The 19702-nt window shown below is 46.3% G+C and overlaps 1 protein-coding gene across 1 annotated transcript; it reads left to right on the forward strand.

Moving 5' to 3' along the window:
* Nucleotides 1-2215: 2215 nt before the first annotated feature.
* On the forward strand, nucleotides 2216-18243 carry LOC117054855 (ERO1-like protein alpha; the record flags this gene model as incomplete). The annotated part of the gene is made up of 12 exons (XM_033164084.1): nucleotides 2216-2319; nucleotides 4021-4094; nucleotides 5337-5457; nucleotides 6985-7031; nucleotides 7569-7586; nucleotides 9974-10000; nucleotides 10271-10363; nucleotides 11388-11634; nucleotides 13330-13399; nucleotides 15089-15175; nucleotides 16834-16967; nucleotides 18121-18243. Coding segments are annotated over 12 exons (1083 nt in total), but the record flags the coding sequence as incomplete, so codon positions are not given.
* Nucleotides 18244-19702: the final 1459 nt, after the last annotated feature.

The raw sequence follows: 19702 nt of genomic DNA on the forward strand, positions 1-19702 counted from the left end.
CTAGGAGTCTTGGTAGACCACAAACTTGACATGAGTCAACCGTGTGATGCAGCAGCTAAAAAAGCCAACGCAATTCTGGGCTGCATCAATAGGAGTATAGCATCTAGATCAAGGGAAGTAATAGTACCACTGTATTCCGCTCTGCTCAGACCTCACCTGGAGTACTGTGTCCAGTTCTGGGCACCACAGTTCAAGAAGGATACTGACAAGCTGGAACGTGTCCAGAGGAGGGCAACCAAAATGGTCCAAGGCCTGGAAACGATGCCTTATGAGGAACGGCTTAGGGAGCTGGGTATGTTTAGCCTGGAGAAGAGAAGGTTAAGGGGTGATATGATAGCCATGTTCAAACATATCAAAGGATGTCATATGGAGGAGGGTGAAAGGTTGTTTTTCTGCTGCTCCAGAGAAGCGGACACGGAGCAATGGATTCAAACTACAAGAAAGAAGATTCCACCTAAACATTAGGAAGAACTTCCTGACAGTGAGAGCTGTTGGACAGTGGAATTTGCTGCCAAGGAGTGTGGTGGAGTCTCCTTCTTTGGAGGTCTTGAAGCGGAGGCTTGACAGCCATCTGTCAGGAATGCTTTGATGGGGTTTCCTGCTTGGCAGGGGGTTGGACTGGATGGCCCTTGGGGTCTCTTCCAACTCTAGGATTCTATGTAGAAAGGACTCAGTTAAATTTCTGGCATCTCCAGTTAGGGCCGGGACTGTCTCCTGCCTGAAGCCCTGGAGAGCTGCTGCCAGCCTGTGTAGACAGTATTGAGCTGGAAGGACCAAAGGTCTGTCTCAGTATAAGGCAGCTTCCTGTGTTCCTGGCTATGACATTTCTTTTTAGGGTTTTTTTTAGTCATCCTGGCCGCTTAGCAACCATCCAAGCAAGGCCTCTCAGTTGCAGGTTTTGCCGGAAGCAGTAAGCAAACAAATGCCGTGAATTTATATATACTGTTAGTGATGTGAGGTGAGAATAATCTCCGGAGAATATTCTCCACAAACTGCAAATTCTAATGTAAGAACCAGTTTTACAACCCACGCTGAAAAAAATCTAGTAACAATAAGTCAAGCTGTGATATTGCCAGTGTAAGTAATGAATAATGATTTTTTTTAAAATCCAGTTACATTCCTTACATTACTGGGCATTGTGTCACTCACTTTTGGCAGTTCTGAAATGTGAGCTACAGAAAACTTTTTTTTTTAGTTTAAAAAATGCTATTCATTTAATTTGCCGAACATTTGAATTCGTATATATTTCTACTATATGTAAAATTGATGGTAAATATACAGGTGTCTACTGACTGGTTTTTTAAAATTTGTTTGTTTTCCCAAAATGACCCCTGAATTTTGAATTTATTGATATTGATGCTGCATTTATGTTGTATTTTATGCTTTTTTAAAGTCGCATTTTAATCAATTTTTTATATTTGCTGCTAGCCGCCCTGAGCCCGGTTTTTAAACCAGGAAGGGTGGGGTACAAATAAAAAATTATTATTATTATTAATTAGTGGCAGGCTTAGGGATTAATTATATCATTTTCAATGCATTAGAATTATATCATTTTCAATGCATTAAAATGAATATTCTCCCATTTTAAATGAAAATTCTCTAATACTCACATTAATTGAGAATATTCTCGACAATATTCTCCAAAAGATTATTCTCAAAATTTTAACATCACTATATACCATCAGTGGTGTAGCGTGGGGTGCAAAATGGTTAGGGGCGCAAAAGTTCAACATCTGGTTGTGTCGCTGGGCTCCGTCGAAAACGGCTTCCCCATGCGAACCAGGGAGTGACCTAACCAGACAATGCAACGACTCTTCTTATCTCTACGGCTCCGATCTCCTGGGTAACACAGATGCCATTAGGCAGTTGAATGCGCATGCGTACGCCGTCCATTTCCCTCCCTCCAAACCCCGTCCCTCTGCGTGGCCCCGAACACTGGCAACCCACGTTATGCCACTGCACACCATTCTTGGACTAGCTATTTCCCGGGTGTTCACGCCCATGAGATTTCACCAAATGCATCCTCTCTTTACCCCCACAAAAGACGCTACAACCAGTTTGCCCAGTTCACAAAGCTGCAATGTGTGTGATCTGGGTAGGTGTAGATGTGACTTCCTGGGTGGTCCATGGGCCGGCTGGTAGCTTTCTTCTGGCTTGGTTGGTTTTAGTGACTCCTGGTGGCCTTCTCCACGGCAGTGGACTCCAATCAGCTTGAAAACAAACCTCTTGTTTTGCTCTGCAGTATTCCGAAGCCGCTGCCCACCTCGCCGAGGACTGCGAAGAAGCCGAGAGACTTGGAGCCGTTGATGGATCCCTGAGGTGCGATTTCTTCATCTCGATAAACTGGGGCGGCCTGTGAGGCAGGGTGTTCAACCACGAAAGCTGCACGGAGACTTTCCTGCAAGCTCCCTTCTCACTGTTTAGAGTCCCGTGGGCGCCTGAAGCTCACAAAGGCAACAGGAAGGGTCCGAATCACACATGCAAGGCCACATCTGCACTGCACACCTAAATCACTACGATACCACTTGATAAACAGTCATGGCTTCCCCCAGAGGATCCTGGGAGTTTGTGCTGAGAGTTGTTCGGAGACCCCCTTTATTCCCCTCCCAGAGCTACAATTCCCAGAGTGGTTTAAACTGGGCCATCCAGATGTTTTGGCCTACAACTCCCATGATCCCTAGCTAACAGGACCAGTGGTCAGGGATGATGGGAATTGTAGTCCAAAGCGTCTGGAGGGCCGAAGTTTGGGGATGCCTGGTTTAAACCACCCGTGTCTCTTCCCAGGGAACTCTGGGACTTGTAGCTCTGGGAGGGGAATAAAGGGGGTCTCCGAACACCTCTCAGCACTCTTGGTAAACTACAGCTCCCAGAATTCTTTGGGGGAGGCCAGGACTGCTTAAAGTGGTGCTGTAGCGTTTTATGGTGTGAATTATGGTGGGGAAACCCAGCCAGATGGGCGGGGTATAAATAATAAATTATTATTATTATTATTATTATTATTACCCATGTTGAGTGGAGCTGATGGCCCCAAAGGCCTTGCTAAGGCAGCTGGAAGAAAATAATGTTACAATAATAATGTTATTATTTGTACCACTCTCCCCCCATCTTGACTGGGTAGCCCCTTCAGGGAGCTGAAGCCACCTGAAGCCTTGGGCCGGCTGCCCAGGCCCGAGTGTGGTTGCCCTGGCTGGCTGAAGGACCCTCGCGTTATTTGGCAGCATTTGGCTTCTGCGGTGCTGGGGAGGCCAAAGGTGCTGCAGGGAATTCGCCCCCCGAGTCAGGGGATCGTTGGACGGTTGTGTCCTATGGCCAAGCGGGACCCCCGCAGGTCTTGAGGCTGCCAGTAGCCAGGGTGATCCTTCCAAAAGTTGTCCCTAAGCAACAAGACTCCTTCCCTGCAGAGCCTTCTCTGTGGTGGCCCCAAAACCCCTTCCCTGTGCAGAAGACACACCTCATGGCCCAGGCTTTTGACACTTGAGGTGCATGTATTTAGGACCCACCTTATTTTTGTGACTCTGTGTTGTTACAAATTCATAGATTCATAGAATTGTATAGTTGGAAGAGACCACAAGAGTCACCTATAACGGTTATTTTATTATGATTATTTTACTGTTAGGCTGTCCGTCGTTATATTTTTTATAAGGTTTTTCTGTAATGTGTTTTTAATGTTGAACACCGCCCTGGGATCTTCTGACACAGGGTGGTATATAAATTGAATAATAATAATAATAATAATACAGAATTAATAATAATAATAATTACAGCCCTGCACAGGAATATTTCGCCTACTTGGGGCTCGAACCTGTGACCCTGAGGTTAAGAGTTTCATGCTCTACTGAATGAATTATCCCAATTGTTTTTAATACAGTGGTGCCCCGCTAGATGAAAATAATTCGTTCTGCGAGTATTTTCATCTAGCGAGTTTTTCGTCTAGCGAGGCACCACTGTATTATGTAATAATGCTATAACTTGGGACAAACGAAACACCTAGTGACAAATATTTTCTTGCTTCATTTGCAGTGAGGAAACGGCGAGGGCTGTGATTCGATGGACGCGGCACGATGATTCTGCAGAGAGCTTTTGCGAAGTGGACGGTATTTGCTGTTGTGTTTTAACATGTTTCTGTCCCATCTTCCTCCCAAGTTGGGGTATTTGCTGGGGTTTTTTTGAGCTCCTGTGCTTTCACTTAATGCAGCTGGAATAATTTTATTATTTTTAAAAACCCAAATTCTTCTAGACACGTGTCACGTAAATAGGGGCAGCAGCATTATTTGTTCCCTTGTTGCTGTTGACGTCGGCTTTTAAAAACCCTCGAATTAAACCCGGCTGTTGGAGGCAGGGGGACATAAAAATTTAAAAAAGGAAGGTGGGGTGGGGGGTAGAACAGGGCAGAGACATAAATAGAGCTAAGAAGTGTGCCACATGCCCAGTCGTGTGGGGCAAACAATAGCTGTTCTCAGGCAATCGCCGTGAAGCTGTGGAACTCACTGCCACAGGAGACAGTGATGGCTAGCAAGCTGGATGGCTTTAAAAGAGAATTAGGCAGATTCATGAAGGAGGAGAGGGCTATCGATGGCTACTAGACAGAAGGACTGCTCCGCCGCCACAGTTGGAGGCAGAAATGCTTCTGAATGCATCTGGTTGGCGACTGTGAGAACAGGGTGCATGGACTAGATAGGCCATTGGCCAGATCCAGCAGGCAATTCCTATGTTCATAAGAACTTATGGAGTAACATACAAGATTCGGGTGGCGCTGTGGTCTAAACCACTGAGCCTCTTGGGCTTGCCGATCAGAAGGTCGGCGGTTCGAATCCCCGCGACGGAGTGAGCTCCCGTTGCTCTGTCCCAGCTCCTGCCAACCTAGCAGTTCAAAAGCACGCCAGTGCAAGTAGATAAATAGGTACTACTATGGCAGGAAGGTAAACAGAATTTCCGTGCGCTCTGGTTTCCATCATGGTGTTCTGTTGTGCCAGAAGCGGTTTAGTCCTGCTGGGCACATGACTCAGAAAGCTGTCTGTGGACAAACGCCGGGTCCCTCGGCCTGAAAGCGAGATGAGCGCCGCAACCCCATAGTCGACTTTGACTGGACTTAACTGTCCAGGGATCCTTTACCTTTAGCTTTACCTATGGAGTATCCACAGCCTTACAGAGGTCAGTATCCTGTCCCTTTCTTAAAGGCTGAAATGGTACAGCTCTGCAACGGAGACATCACATGAGGCTTCTTGCTTGAGCTCTCAGACCAGGCAATTTCAAAAGGTTATTGGCTGGAGAACACATAGTGGAAATAATCTGTCATTCTCTCTCTCATTAAAATATGGAAACGTCTTTTTTCCTAGATATCCAGTCTCCAGAAGCGGAGTACGTAGATTTGCTTCTCAATCCAGAACGTTACACTGGCTACAAGGGACCTGAAGCCTGGAAGATCTGGAACAGCATCTATGAAGAAAACTGTTTCAAGTAGGTGCCTTTTGAGTGGCTGGATTCTGAGATTTATTAGATTAAAAAAAAAAAAACCACACACACACATCCTTTTACAGCCCATCATTTCCTGCCAATGGGCTATTTGCTTGTTTATAAAATGCTTATCGCCTGCCTCTCAAATCTGCTTTCTTAGACGACCTTTAACAACAAAATTAAAATCCGTACGAGAAATAAAAGCAAAAAATAAACTAATCCTAAAGCAGCAGGGACCCAGGTTAAACCACAGAGCCTAGGGCTTGCTGATCAGAAGGTTGGCGGTTCGAATCCCTGCCACGGGGTGAGCTCCTGTTGCTCGGTCCCTGCTCCTGCCCACCTAGCAGCTCGAAAGCACGCCAAAGTGCAAGTAGATAAATAGGGACCTCTCCAGCGGGAAGGTAAACGGCATTTCCGTGCGCTGCTCTGGTTCACCAGAAGCGGCTTTGTCATGCTGGCCACATGACCCGGAAGCTGTCTGCGGACAAACGGCGGCTCCCTTGGCCTATAGAGCGAGATGAGCGCCACAACCCCAGAGTTGGACACGACTGGACCTGATGGTCAGGGGTCCCTTTACCTTTACCTTTAAAGCAGCAGTAAAAGCAGCCAAATTACAGCCCCCAAAGACCCATAAAACAGGGCCGTGGCAATCCTGATGTGCGCCCATACTATTAAATGTATCAGCAGGAAAATACAAATAATTCCATGTAAAAGCTTGAACAAATAGTCTTTTGTCACCAGTGTAAAATGCTGTGATCATGGCAGGCAATAGGTTAAATGGTTAAGGGTGGGTGGGTGTGTCCCAACTCCCAGGGGGCCACAGCCCAAAAGACCCTGCTGCTTGCCTTACTTCCATAGATGCGGGTGTTGAATTAAGATGTCTAATGACTATCTTGACAATTGGGCAAGATTTATAGTGGGGAGCAAGCCAAGCTTTGCTAACCTGGCGCCCGCCATATTTTTTGGACTACAACTCCCATCACCCCTAGCCGCAATAAGCAGACTCTTTTCAGGCACCTGCCTTGCAAGGGCTTTGTAAGTCTGCGTTCTGAATTGCCTCTAGAAACGGACGAGATTCCTGTGAAGTTCTTTTAAGGAATTGGCACGATGTGTTCCCTAACGCATGATGGAAGGATTGTAGTTCTGCCGTGAAACATTGGAATTGTGTGCAGATTACCTTTGCCTTCAGAGCTTAGGCTAAGGGTAGCCTAGGACGGGGCCTTTTCAGTGGTGGGACCCTGTTGGTGGAATGCCACACACAGAGAGATGTTCCTTTAGCATGCTCTCTTTGGGCTTGTAGGCAACAGTCGGCACGGTTTTATTTCCCCGGTCTTTTTGGCAGAATGTTTGCTCTCTCCCACGGTCAATTGGCTTGTTTTAGTATTTTTTTTTTTTTTTAGAGATTGTTTCTGGGGGGGAAATGTATGTCACCTGGAAATCTGATGGAATGGTGGGGTACAAATGTTTTTTTAAAAAATTTAAAGCACCCTTTTGATTGATTTATTTTTTAAATACTTCTTTGTCTCCTAGACCTCAGTCCGTAAAAAGGCCTTTAAATCCCTTGGCTTCTGGAAGAGGTGAGTTGATATCTTGTTTTACACTGCTTGCTTGATAGTGCTGTAAAATCAGTTTTTATAGAAATACAGTTGAAAAAAAAAATTGGGGAAAGCAGCTGGTGCAAATGAGAGAATGGGTAAAGAGCCTGAAGATTTTGTCAGGTGCGTAGAAAAATAGCAAGGAATGCAGCTTGGAATAAGCTGCAGAATTCAGAATCCCAAGGATTTCAATTTTCATTGAACAAAAAAGTAAAGTTTCTAGTCCCTGTGGATGTGAATCTAGACTTGAAAAGTATGCTGGCAATGACAATGTAGTGGCTGCATAAGATTTACCATTATGGTAGGATACAGCCAAATAAGACAGGAAATGCAAATTTATATAATAATGCAGGTCTGGGATTCCCTGCATGCAGAGTTTTAAAACCTTCTAATGCAGAGTACACTTAGTCCTTGTCTTAGGTGGGCAGCTAAATAATGTAGACAAGCAGGGGGAAAGTTGTCACTCCTTTTTGAAAGTGTAATGTGAGTGATAACATTATCTTTTTCTTAAATTTGCAGCTGCGGGAGAAAATGAAGGTGAGTCTTATCTGCAGCTGGGGCCGAGAAGGACAAATTTCACAGAGGACAGAAAGCCCCTAATCTCTTGTTGTTGTTGTTCAGTCGTTCAGTCGTGTCCGACTCCATAATCCAGCGCATGTTTGCATGTTTGCAATTTGGTCTCTGGTTCCTCTGCCCCTTCGAAATCCAGCTTGCACTTCTGGGAGTTCTCGGTCCACATACTGCTTAAGCCTGCCTTGTAGAATTTTAAGCATAAGCTTGCTAGCGTGTGAAATGAGTGCAATTGTGCGGTAGTTGGAGCATTCTTTGTTGTTGTTGTTGTTGTTGTTGTTGTTCAGTCGTTCAGTCGTGTCCGACTCTTCGTGACCCCATGGACCAGAGCACGCCAGGCACGCCTATCCTTCACTGCCTCCCGCAGTTTGGCCAAACTCATGTTAGTAGCTTCGAGAATACTGTCCAACCATTTCATCCTTTGTCGTCCCCTTCTCCTTGTGCCCTCCATCTTTCCCAACATCAGGGTCTTTTCCAGGGAGTCTTCTCTTCTCATGAGGTGGCCAAAGTACTGGAGCCTCAACTTCAGGATCTGTCCTTCTAGTGAGCACTCAGGGCCGATTTCCTTGAGAATGGATAGGTTTGATCTTCTTGCAGTCCATGGGACTCTCAAGAGTCTCCTCCAGCACCATAATTCAAAAGCATCAATTCTTCGGCGATCAGCCTTCTTGATGGTCCAGCTCTCACTTCCGTACATTACTACTGGGAAAACCATAGCTTTAACTATACGGACCTTTGTTGGCAAGGTGATGTCTTTGCTTTTTAAGATGCTGTCTAGGTTTGTCATTGCTTTTCTCCCAAGAAGCAGGTGTCTTCTAATTTCGTGACTGCTGTCACCATCTGCAGTGATCATGGAACCCAAGAAAGTAAAATCTCTCACTGCCTCCATTTCTTCCCCTTCTATTTGCCAGGAGGTGATGGGACCAGTGGCCATGATCTTAGTTTTTTTTTATCTTGAGCTTCAGACCATATTTTGCGCTCTCTTCTTTCACCCTCATTAAAAGGTTCTTTAGTTCTTCCTCACTTTCTGCCGTCAAGGTTGTGTCATCAGCATATCTGAGGTTGTTGACATTTCTTCCGGCAATCTTCCGGCAAAATACCACAATACATAGGATCAAATTGAGAAACTAAAGAGGCACAACGTATAAAAATATTTTTTTAAAATAAAACCCCTGAACTCCTCTCCTCTCTTCCCAGTTGTTCTTAAAGTCATGATCTGGGAGAGGCTGTGGCTCGGCTGGATTTGGCTGAGGGTTTTAGTGACGATACTCTTTTGCCCTTCTTTGCATTTTATAATATATAACATGGGTAGGCAAACTAAGGCCCAGGGGCCAGATTCGGCCCATTTGCCTTCTAGTGGTTAAGAGTGGTAGACTCGTAATCTGGGGAACCGGGTTCGTGTCTCCGCTCCTCCACATGCAGCTGCTGGGTGACCTTGGGCTAGTCACACTTCTCTGAAGTCTCTCAGCCCCACTCACCTCACAGAGTGTTTGTTGTGGGGGAGGAAGGGAAAGGAGAATGTTAGCCGCTTTGAGACTCCTTCGGGTTGTGATAAAGCGGGATATCAAAGCCAAACTCCTCCTCCTCTTCTTCTAAATCCGGCTTGCGGATGGTCTGGGAAACAGCATGTTTTTACATGAGTAGAATGTGTCATTTTATTTAAAATGCATCTCTGGGTTATTTGTGGGGCATAGGAATCTGTTCCTCCACCCCACCCCACCCCAAAAAATAAAGTCCGGTCCCCCACAAGGTTTGAGGGACAGGGGACCAACCCCCTGCTGAAAAAGTTTGCTGACCCCTGATATATAATGTCTGTGGCAGCAACTCTGTTCTGAAGCCTCCTAGGGCTGGAGAGCGAGGGGCTTGAATCGCTTGACGGACAGCACAAAGCGCCTCTCCCCGGCTCCCATCACGGCCTGACCCCTGGCCATGCCAGCCGCGGCCGATGGCAAGTTGGACGCCAGCAACATCTAGAAGGCACCAGGGAAGTTGGAAGTCAGGCTCATAATCTGGGGCCAAGGTCTGGATCCTGGCAAGGCCATTGCGCTTAGCCCAGCCTTTTCCAGCCTGGAGATGCGCTCGCCGTAGTCCAAAATGTCTGGAAGAGGCAGGAGGTTGACGAAGGTCAATTTCAACCTCTGCTTGAAATGCAACAAATGCGATTTAAAAAAAACAACATTCACCTTTCTCAAAACAAAACAAAATAAAAAATCCCTTCCAGTAGCACCTTAGACTAGAGACCAACAAAGTTTGTTCTTGGTATGAGCTTTTGTGTGCATGCACACTTCTTCAGATAGTATTCACCTTTCTGTCATGGATGAATCCTGACTATTGTCTTGTTTCTGTATTTCCAGGGAACATGTTTTACAGCTGGCTGCAAGGTACAGTACCCACCTTTACCTGTTCGCTTTGCTCTCGATAACAAAGCAATATCATATTATTTATTACAGCGTTGTTGTTATTATTAGTAGTATTAACATTATTTTAACGTATTACCTACCCTTCTTCCAAATTGCATCAGTTTTAAACACAGTTTAGAAACCTACACCTGCCTCTATGCTGCATTTATTCCATTGCCCAATTTTTTATACTCTCAGCTGCAGGTGTGCCCCCTTCGTTTCCTTTTCAATATATCTGAGTATTTCTTGCAGGTGTCTGTGTGGAGAAGAGGGCTTTCTACAGGCTCATTTCTGGCCTCCATGCTAGCATTAACATCCATCTCAGCGCCAGGTATCTCTTGCAAGGTACTGCATTCTGCTTCCTTTGGGGAGGCTATTTTTTTTTTTTTTTGCTTGTTTTGCTATTACTTATTTTGTGTGCAGGAGCGTCCTGCAGCCAATCGGAAGCCGCGCTGGACGTTTGGCTTCCGAAAATCGTTCGAAAACCGGAACACTCACTTCTGGGTTTCGATTGTTCAGGAGCCCAAGGCGTTCGGCTTCCAAGGTATGACTGTACAGTGGTACCTCGGAAGTCGAACGGAATCCGTTCCTGAAGTCTGTTCGACTTCAAGTGCGGTGTAGTGGTTAAGAGCAGTGGACTCGTAATCTGGTGAACCGGGTTCGCTTCCCCGCTCCTCCACATGCAGCTGCTGGGTGACCTTGGGCTGGTCACACTTCTCTGAAGTCTCTCAGCCCCATTCACCTCACAGAGTGTTTGTTGTGGTGGAGGAAGGGAAAGGAGAATGTTAGCTGCTTTGAGGACTCCTTCGGGTAGTGATAAAGCGGAGTATCAAATCCAAACTCTTCTTCCAAAATGTTCAGAAACCAAGGTGCAGCTTCCTGCAGCCAGTCGGCAGCCGCGTCAGACATTCAGGTTTCAAAGAACTTTCACAAACTGGAACAATCACTTCTGGGTTTGCGGCATTTGGGAGCCAAAATGCAAGGCATTCGCGAACCAAGATACGAATGTATATAAATTTAACTACCGGGTAGTAATAATAATAGTAATAATAATAATAATACAATGGTACCTCGCCTTAAGAACAGTCCTGTTTGAGAACGATTCGGTTTACGAAATCCACAAAAGCGGAAGCAGTGTCCTGGTTTGCGAACTTTACCTCAGTCTAAGAACGGAAGCCGAATGGTGGGAAGGGCACTGACGGTGGGAGGCCTCATTAGGGAAAGCGCGCCTCGGTTTAAGAACGGATTTCCGGAACGGATTAAGTTTGTGAACTGAGGTACCACTGTAATAATAATAACAATAATGTTCCGTATACTTCCACGAAGACTGAGAGTCCTTCCGGCGCGTTTCCTTTTTCCTTTCCCCAAGACACGTGGGCAGCCGAGCGTTGGGGCCACAACATCACCGAGTTCCAGCAGCGCTTTGACGAGGTCCTGACCCAGGGCGAGGGTCCCAGGAGGCTCAAGAACCTCTACTTCCTCTACCTGATAGAGCTGCGGGCCCTGTCCAAAGCCCTCCCTTACTTCCAGCGCCCCGATTTCCAGCTGTTCACGGGAGCCGAAAGCCAGGATGAAGAAACCAAGAGCCGCCTTTTGGAAATTCTGCATTTAACCAAGCAAGTGCCATTGGCTTGAGGTCTCGTGGGTGGGAGGGGTTGGGGGGGGTCTTGAGGAAAGGGGAGGTGGCAGCAAGCTATTTTGCTTGCTTTTTTATATAAGAATTTATATTAGTTTTCAATTACAGTCCAATAATAGCCTCATTATAGCAATGCCAAATTACAATACAATTACTAATACCAATCATTCACATAGCAAATTATATAATTTAGGTGCCCCCCCCCCCCGGCGTGCTAGAATTGATGGTTTGATTATTTTCTTTATTTCTACGTTCCAGAATCTTACTAATTTCAATTACACTCCAGTCAAGATAACAATCACTTAAACCAGTGTTTTTCAACCGTGCCGCAAGATGTTGCCTGGTGTGCCGTGGGAAAAATTGAAAAATTACTTTATATATAGTCAATATAGGCACAGAGTTAATTTTTTTAACATTTTCTAATGGTGGTGTGCCTCGTGATTTTTTTCATGAAACAAGTGTGCCTTTGCCCAAAAAAGGTTGAAAAACACTGACTTAAACAACAACTGCAATATTAACAACTTCCATTTGTGTTGACCCCTTAAATAAAGGTAAAGGTAAAGGGACCCCTGACCATTAGGTCCAGTCGCGGACGACTCTGGGGTTGCAGCGCTCATCTTGCTTTATTGGCCGAGGGATCCGGCGTACAGCTTCTGGGTCATGTGGCCAGCATGACAAAGAATCTTCAGGCGAACCAGAGCAGTGCACGGAAATGGGTTAAACCACAGAGCCTAGGGCTTGCTGATCAGGTCGGCGGTTCGAATCCCTGCCACAGGATGAGCTCCCGTTGCTCGGTCCCAGCTCCTGCCCACCTAGCAGTTCGAAAGCACGTCAAAGTGCAAGTAAATAAATAGGTACTGCTCCGGCGGGAAGGTAAACGGTGTTTCCATGCGCTGCTCTGGTTCGCCAGAAGCGACTTAGTCATGTTGGCCACATGACCTGGAAGCTGTATGCTGGCTCCCTCGGCCTATAGAGTGAGATGAGCGCTGTAACCCCAGAGTCGTCCACGACTGGACCTAATGGTCAGGGGTCCCTTTACCTTTTACCTTTAATACTAGAACTGAACCTGGATGTTTGAAGATTCAGGAGAGAGGAAAGAAAAATCCTTCATGCAGTGCAGAGTTAAACTGTGGAACTCCATCCCACAGGAAGCAGCGATGGCCACGAACTTGGATAGCTTTAAAAAGGATTGGGCAAATTCCAGGAGGATGGGGTTATTGATGGCTACTAGCCAGGATGGTTCTGCTCTTATGTCTCTCTGGCTGGAGGCAGTAATGCTTCTGAACACCAGTTGCTGGAAACCCCAGGAGGGGGAGGTGGTCTTGTGTTCGAATCATGATTCCTAGCTTCCTACAGGCATCTGCCTGGCCCCTGTGAGAAGAGGATACTGGACTGGATGGGCCACTGGCCGGATCCTGCAGGCTCATTTTACATTTTTAAGCAACTAAACAGCACAGCAAAAACTGCAGTTTTTTAATGACTCTGAAGGTATCGATTTTATATAGTGCCCTTTTTTCTTTAAAAATGTTTAGGGGTACTCTCATTTTCCTGCTCATATTGAAATACTGTTTAGGGGTACCCCTACGTCCCCCCGGAAAAAAGCACTGTTTTTTTTTTGTAAATGGCATGCCAGCGAAGGACTCCAATTATAAATGATGTTTTGTTTCCGCTTTAGATCATTCCCTTTGCACTTCAACGAAAATTCGCTTTTTGCTGGGAGCCCAAAAGAAGCGGCTAAATTAAAGGTAACGATTCTGTCTCTGGTGGCAAGCAAAACACCTTTTTTTTGGGGGGGGGGGTTTGTTTCCCATTTGCACAGTAGAATTTACAGTCTCACTGCTGCAATTATGGCAATGATCCGTTATGTGAAGGTCTGGGGGGGGGGAATGGTTTCCTCAACCATTATTTTCTAGATCTTCATATGTATAGGACGCGGCGGCTTCTGCTATTGACTGCAGAAACTAGTGTGATGTTACTGAATATTGCAGCTGGGGGCGGCAGGGAGCCGTCATTGATGCAATGTTCCATGTCTAACTTCTGTGAGGGAAGTGTAGCTGTCAGTTTGGCTGGGAGGAAAACTGCCCAGAGGCCGCATAGGAGCAGGAGCTGTGTGGGATGGGCGGAGGTCTGGAAATGAATTCAAGGGGCAGGAAGTCTAGAGCAGGGGGTGTCAGGGCAGAGGGAAAGATGGGAGAAAGGGGTTGGCAGAGAGACAAAGAGTTTGAGAAGTGGGATGGCCCGTCCACTTTCAGCTCCATTCTAACTCCACTGCTGGCAAATGGCCTTCTGATGGACTGCTCCTATGGAATGAGGCCTTTGACAGAAAATAAGGGCCCCATACCAGGCCTAGAGGCAGGTTAGTCAAAGGAAAGTGGTGTGTGTGTGTGTGATGAAAGCAAGTGAGGTGACTCGAAGAAACCTGACAGAAGCTGCAAGTAAGTACTGTGTCCAGTTCTGGGCACCACAGTTCAAGAAGGATACTGACAAGCTGGAACGTGTCCAGAGGAGGGCAACCAAAATGGTCAAAGGCCTGGAAACGATGCCTTATGAGGAACGGCTTAGGGAGCTGGGTATGTTTAGCCTGGAGAAGAGAAGGTTAAGGGGGGATATGATAGCCATGCTCAAATATATCAAAGGATGTCATGTAGAGGAGGGAGAAAGGTTGTTTTCTGCTGCTCCAGAGAAGCGGACATGGAGCAATGGATTCAAACGACAAGAAAGAAGATTCCACCTAAACATTAGGAAGAACTTCCTGACAGTGAGAGCTGTCCGACAGTGGAATTTGCTGCCAAGGAGTGTGGTGGAGTCTCCTTCTTTGGAGGTCTGGAAGCGGAGGCTTGACAGCCATCTGTCAGGAATGCTTTGATGGTGTTCCCTGCTTGGCAGGGGGTTGGACTGGATGGCCCTTGGGGTCTCTTCCAACTCTAGGATTCTAGGATTCTTCTATGACTGGTGGAAAGGGAATTGAGGTGGAACGGAAAAGTGGCCTTCAGAAAATAAAGCTTTCACTCAGAATCCAGAGGTTTGCCACGTCAAGACCCTGGCAAGTGAAACTCTGCCTAAAAATTAAGGGGAAAAGATAATTCTTTCAGATCTAGTTTGTAAAATCACAGCAGTAGATCGGACCGGCAAGTCCTAAAGGGGCAGAGAAGTATGTTTGTATGTGTTGAATTCCCACACGTTTATACAAACCAAATGTAACTGAGGGAATCCAAAATGGATTCTGCATATGACAAGGCTTTTAATTGTCAGCATGGATTTTTTAGTGTGAAATCACTTCCAAGGTATTTCATGGGAAGTGATTCATGAAAGGAATGGATTAACTAACAGAAACTGATCATCCCAACCTGGAGTTTCTTAGCAATCGGGTGAAAGACAAACCAGTGGACTGCTTTCTAACATTTCCTTCTCTCTTTCCCTCCTTGCCAAACCAGGAAGAATTTAGACTCCACTTTAGGAACATTTCAAGGATTATGGACTGTGTTGGTTGCATCAAATGTCGTCTTTGGGGGAAGCTGCAGGTAAGTAACAGCCCCCATCTTTCCTTCCTTCCTTCCCTCGCTCCTCACAGAGATTCTTCATTCCTTTGCACATTTACTGCAGGTGAATGCACACAGGTATAGTCTGCTAAGAACTTAAAAGTTTTGCTGTTGATCATTGCAAGCCACTCTGGGAGCCTATTTTGGGCTGAAGGGCAAATACTTCAGTTTTTAATACTTAAAAATAAGGCCTCACTATCCTGGTGCTGCCCAGATGTTGTTTGCCTACCACAGAATCATAGAATTATGGACCTTGAGGGTCATCTAGCCCAGGCATAGGCAAACCACGGCACTTCCAGATGTTTTGGGACTACAATTCCCATCATCCCTAGCCACTGGTCCTGTTAGCTAGGGGTGATGGGAGTTGTATTCCCAAAACATCTGGAGGGCCAGAGTTTGCCTATGCCTGAATTCTAGTACAACCCCCCGCAGTGCAGGAATCTCGGCTGAAGCATCCATGACAGATGGCCATCCAACCTCTGCTTAAAAGCCTCTAAGGAAGGAGAATCTACCATCTCCTGAGGGAGTCCATTCCACTGTCAAACAGCTCTTACTGATGTATAGTTGGAATCTCCTTTCTTAAAAATAATATTTATTGAAATTTTATAACATAACAAAAAGGAAAACAATCAACAACATAACTAAAACATCAACAAAAAAGAACAAACACAACCAAATAACATCTTATTAATTCAATTTTTCTCACATCTTAGTGGGACTTCCTCCTGTCTCCTTCTTCTGCGTCCCTTGTATACCCTTTTTTGTAACTTTCAAAATCTACAAAATTTCTAATCTCTCTTTTAACACCTACATCACCCTTAATACATCTTATATCGTTCAATTATGTTATGTCCTTATTTAATTTCTTATTGATTATATCTATCTCTTATCCTTTCATCATCCTAAATATAAAACATCTATTTCTACTCTACAACCTATCTCTTCATCAAAATATCTATTTTTTAATCTTACAATGTTCTTTTAAATACAATTTAAATTTTCCCCATTCTTTTTCCACTGCGTCTTCTTTCTGGTCACGGATTTTCCCGGTCATTTCTGCAAGCTCCATATAGTCCATCATTTTCATCTGCCATTCGTCGATCGTTGGTAATTCTTCTGTCTTCCAGTTTTTAGCTAACAAAATTCTAGCTGCTGTTGTGGCATACAAAAACAAGTTTCTATCACTTTTTACAATATCTTGGCCTAGGATGCCCAGTAAAAAGGCCTCTGGTTTCTTCTTAAATGTGTTTTTCAACACTTTTTTAATTCATTATATATCTTTTCCCAGAAGTCTTTCACCTTAGGGCACAACCACCACATATGGAAGAAGGTTCCTTCTGTTTGTTTACATTTCCAGCATTTGTTGCTTTGACCATGGTACTTGTAACTTGAATCCATTGGCTCAGGTGCTCCCCTCCAGAGCAAGAGTATACAAACCCTGTAATTCCTGACCCTTTAGCCCTGCTTGCTAGGGATGATGGGAGCTTAAGGTTACAGCCAGGGATGGATATCCTCAGGACTTGGGACTGAATGTGGCCCTCCATCCCTCTATCTGCCCCTTGGAATTCTCCCCAGACCACATCCCTTCATTGGCCGTGTACAGGTAAACGTAACCCAATTCTTCTCCCCATTGTGCACAGACTCAGGGCTTGGGAACAGCCCTGAAGATCCTGTTTTCTGAAAGCCTGATAGAAAACATGCCGGAGAAAGGACCCTCGCCCAAATTCCACCTAACGAGGCAGGAAATCGTGTCCCTCTTCAATGCCTTTGGAAGGTGAGTGTGAGGTTTTGCGTCTGGAAACCCGCAGCTTCAACAGCACACCAAACCATGGTTTTCACTAACCATGGTGCGGAGTGCAAACCATGGTTTGAGCTTCCAAACATACATACATACATCAGGTTGCCCAGGATTTACAGCTGCTTGTTAGATTCCATTTTCCGTCCTCCCAGCTTCACGCTCACCTCCCTGGTTCAGCCAGCTTTGCAGACGGCATTCGGTTGTCGCCAGGCCAAACCCGTGGCTTGCGAATTCACTTCAAACCATGGCTTTTGATCCCGGTTGCCCGCAGATTAAAAATGATGGCTTGTCAATTCCCCCTATTTTGGGCGACTCAAAATTAAGAAAATGGGAAGGGGCGGGGAGAGAGATTGCCCAGAGTTGTTGAGCTTTTTTGGGGGGTGCTGCTGAAAAATGCTCACCCAAATGGTCAACGTTTCGGATCGCACGTGACGCAGAAGCCTCCAATCGTAATTTTGCTCGCCGCCAGCACCCGCCAATCGTCCACCCAATCACCATAGCAGCGTCCAATTGACCGCAGTCGTCAATCGCCTGCACTAACGCCAGTGACAATCTGCTGCTCGCGGCAGGAAACAATCCACCGTCCCCACTCTGCACTAGCCGTGTATAAGATGACCCCAAATTTTTAACATTGCTTTAACGTTAAAAAAACACTCGTCTTATACATAGAAAAGTGCAGTAATCTGCAAACATAGGACTGGAAACATGCTGGTTTTTTTCAAAAAAAGAAAAGCAAGATGCGATGTTCAGGGAGCCGAGTTCATGCTGGGTTGAGAGCCAGTGTGGTGTAGTGGTTAAGAGCGGCAGACTCGTAATCTGGGGAACCGGGTTCGTGTCTCCACTCCTCCACATGCAGCTGCTGGGTGACCTTGGGCTAGTCACACTTCTCTGAAGTCTCTCAGCCCCACTCACCTCACAGAGGAAGGGGAAGGAGAATGTTAGCCGCTTTGAGACTCCTTCGGGTAGTGAAAAGCGGGATATCAAATCCAAACTCTTCTTCTTCTTCTTCTTGGTTTTTTTGGGTGCCTCTGTGGAACCGCAGAGTGCAGACGGCTCTGCCTTTGCCAGCATTTCGAGTCCAAAAGCTATCTAAGATCACACTCTTTCCCTCTTGTGTCTCTCAATTCAGGATTTCAACAAGTATTAAGGAACTGGAGAACTTCAGGAACCTGCTGAGACCTCTCCACTGAAGCTGTTTCCTGATCAAGACTGGCACTCCTGTTCTCCGCAGATGGTTGCTGCATCGTGGCCCCCCACCCCACCCCGATCTTGGCAAGAAGTGGGAGTGTGGGATTGTAAACCAGCAACCTCGCTTCCTCAGCTTGCGAGTTTTATACTGGCTGCAGCTCCCGATGCAAGACTTAAATCTTCCAGGGGATTCCTGGTCCTGTTGTCTTTGTGACCTGCCTTGCGGCGTCTTACTTGACCAGATCTCTCTTAATGGTGGAAGGCAAAACTGAACTCGGTTAAGTAACCCTCAGCCTGCAGTTTTCATTTAAGGATCTATGAAGTGCCTTTCTGGATCAGGCCCAAGCCCAGAGGTTCTTTGGAAGGGTCCCGGTACGGTGGTGCCTCTGTTTTAGGGGGTGCAATGGAGATACCGCTTCTGGGGAAAACCCCTGCCGTTGAATCATTTCATTTTAATTAAATGAGAGAGCTGGCAGCTGCCCTTTAAAAAGAACCCCCCCCCAAATGCAATTAAACCCAAACACAAGTTAGCTCTAAAGCAATGGGTATCACTCCTCTTTTGGAGTTTTGGACTAGAACTCCCACCCAGTGGCATAGTGTGGCGGAAGGCAGGGGGGTGGGGGTGGGCACAGGCGTGGTTGCCCTGGGAGCAAAATTTCAGCACTCGGTTCCATCACCGGGCTCCATTGAAAATGGCTTGTCCATGGAAACCAGGAGCTGGTGAGGAAGTTGAATGCGCATGTGTATTCCGTCCATTTCCCTGCCTCTGCGCAGCCCCGGCCACTGGCAACCCATGCTAGGCCACTGCTCCCACCATCCCACCTAACCATTGACTGCACTGCCAGGAACTGGGAGTCCAAAACAGCCGGGAGGGGGCACCATGTTAACCATCCCTTGCTCTACAATGCTGTATGGCACATTCCTCAGGGAGGTACCGTATACAAGGTACACTCCCCAGGGGGACATCTCCATCTGAGCACATCTGGATACAGGCTGGATCCAGGCTGGGCAGACATTTGCTCTGCTGCCCCAGGGATCTTCATGTGGGTCAAAGATCTTCTCCCCTCTTCTTTTCGGAAATCCTTACAAGAGCTCTGTAGTGTACCCTGGTAACAGGCCTGTGCTTTGGTAAGCTGATAATGCGCAGTTGCAGACTGCACTTAGAGCACAGTGTGATGTTGTTCAGTCTTGTCCGACTCTTCGTGACCCCATGGACCAGAGCACGCCAGGCACCCCTATCCTTCACTGCCTCCTGCAGTTTGGCCAAACTCATGCCAGTCTCTTCGAGAACACTGTCCAACCATCTCGTCCTCTGCCGTCCCCTTCTCCTTGTGCCCTCCATCTTTCCCAACATCAGGGTCTTTTCTAGGGAGTCTTCTCTTCTCCTGAGGTGGCCAAAGTACTGGAGCCTCAGCTTCAGGATCTGCCCTTCCAGTGAGCTCTCAGGGCTGCTTTCTTTAAGGATGGATAGGTTTGATCTTCTTGCAGTCCATGGGACTCTCAAGAGTCTCCTCCAGCACCAT

The sequence above is a fragment of the Lacerta agilis genome, chromosome 1, assembly GCF_009819535.1.
Source record: "Lacerta agilis isolate rLacAgi1 chromosome 1, rLacAgi1.pri, whole genome shotgun sequence".
Taxonomy (NCBI): Eukaryota; Metazoa; Chordata; class Lepidosauria; order Squamata; family Lacertidae; genus Lacerta; species Lacerta agilis.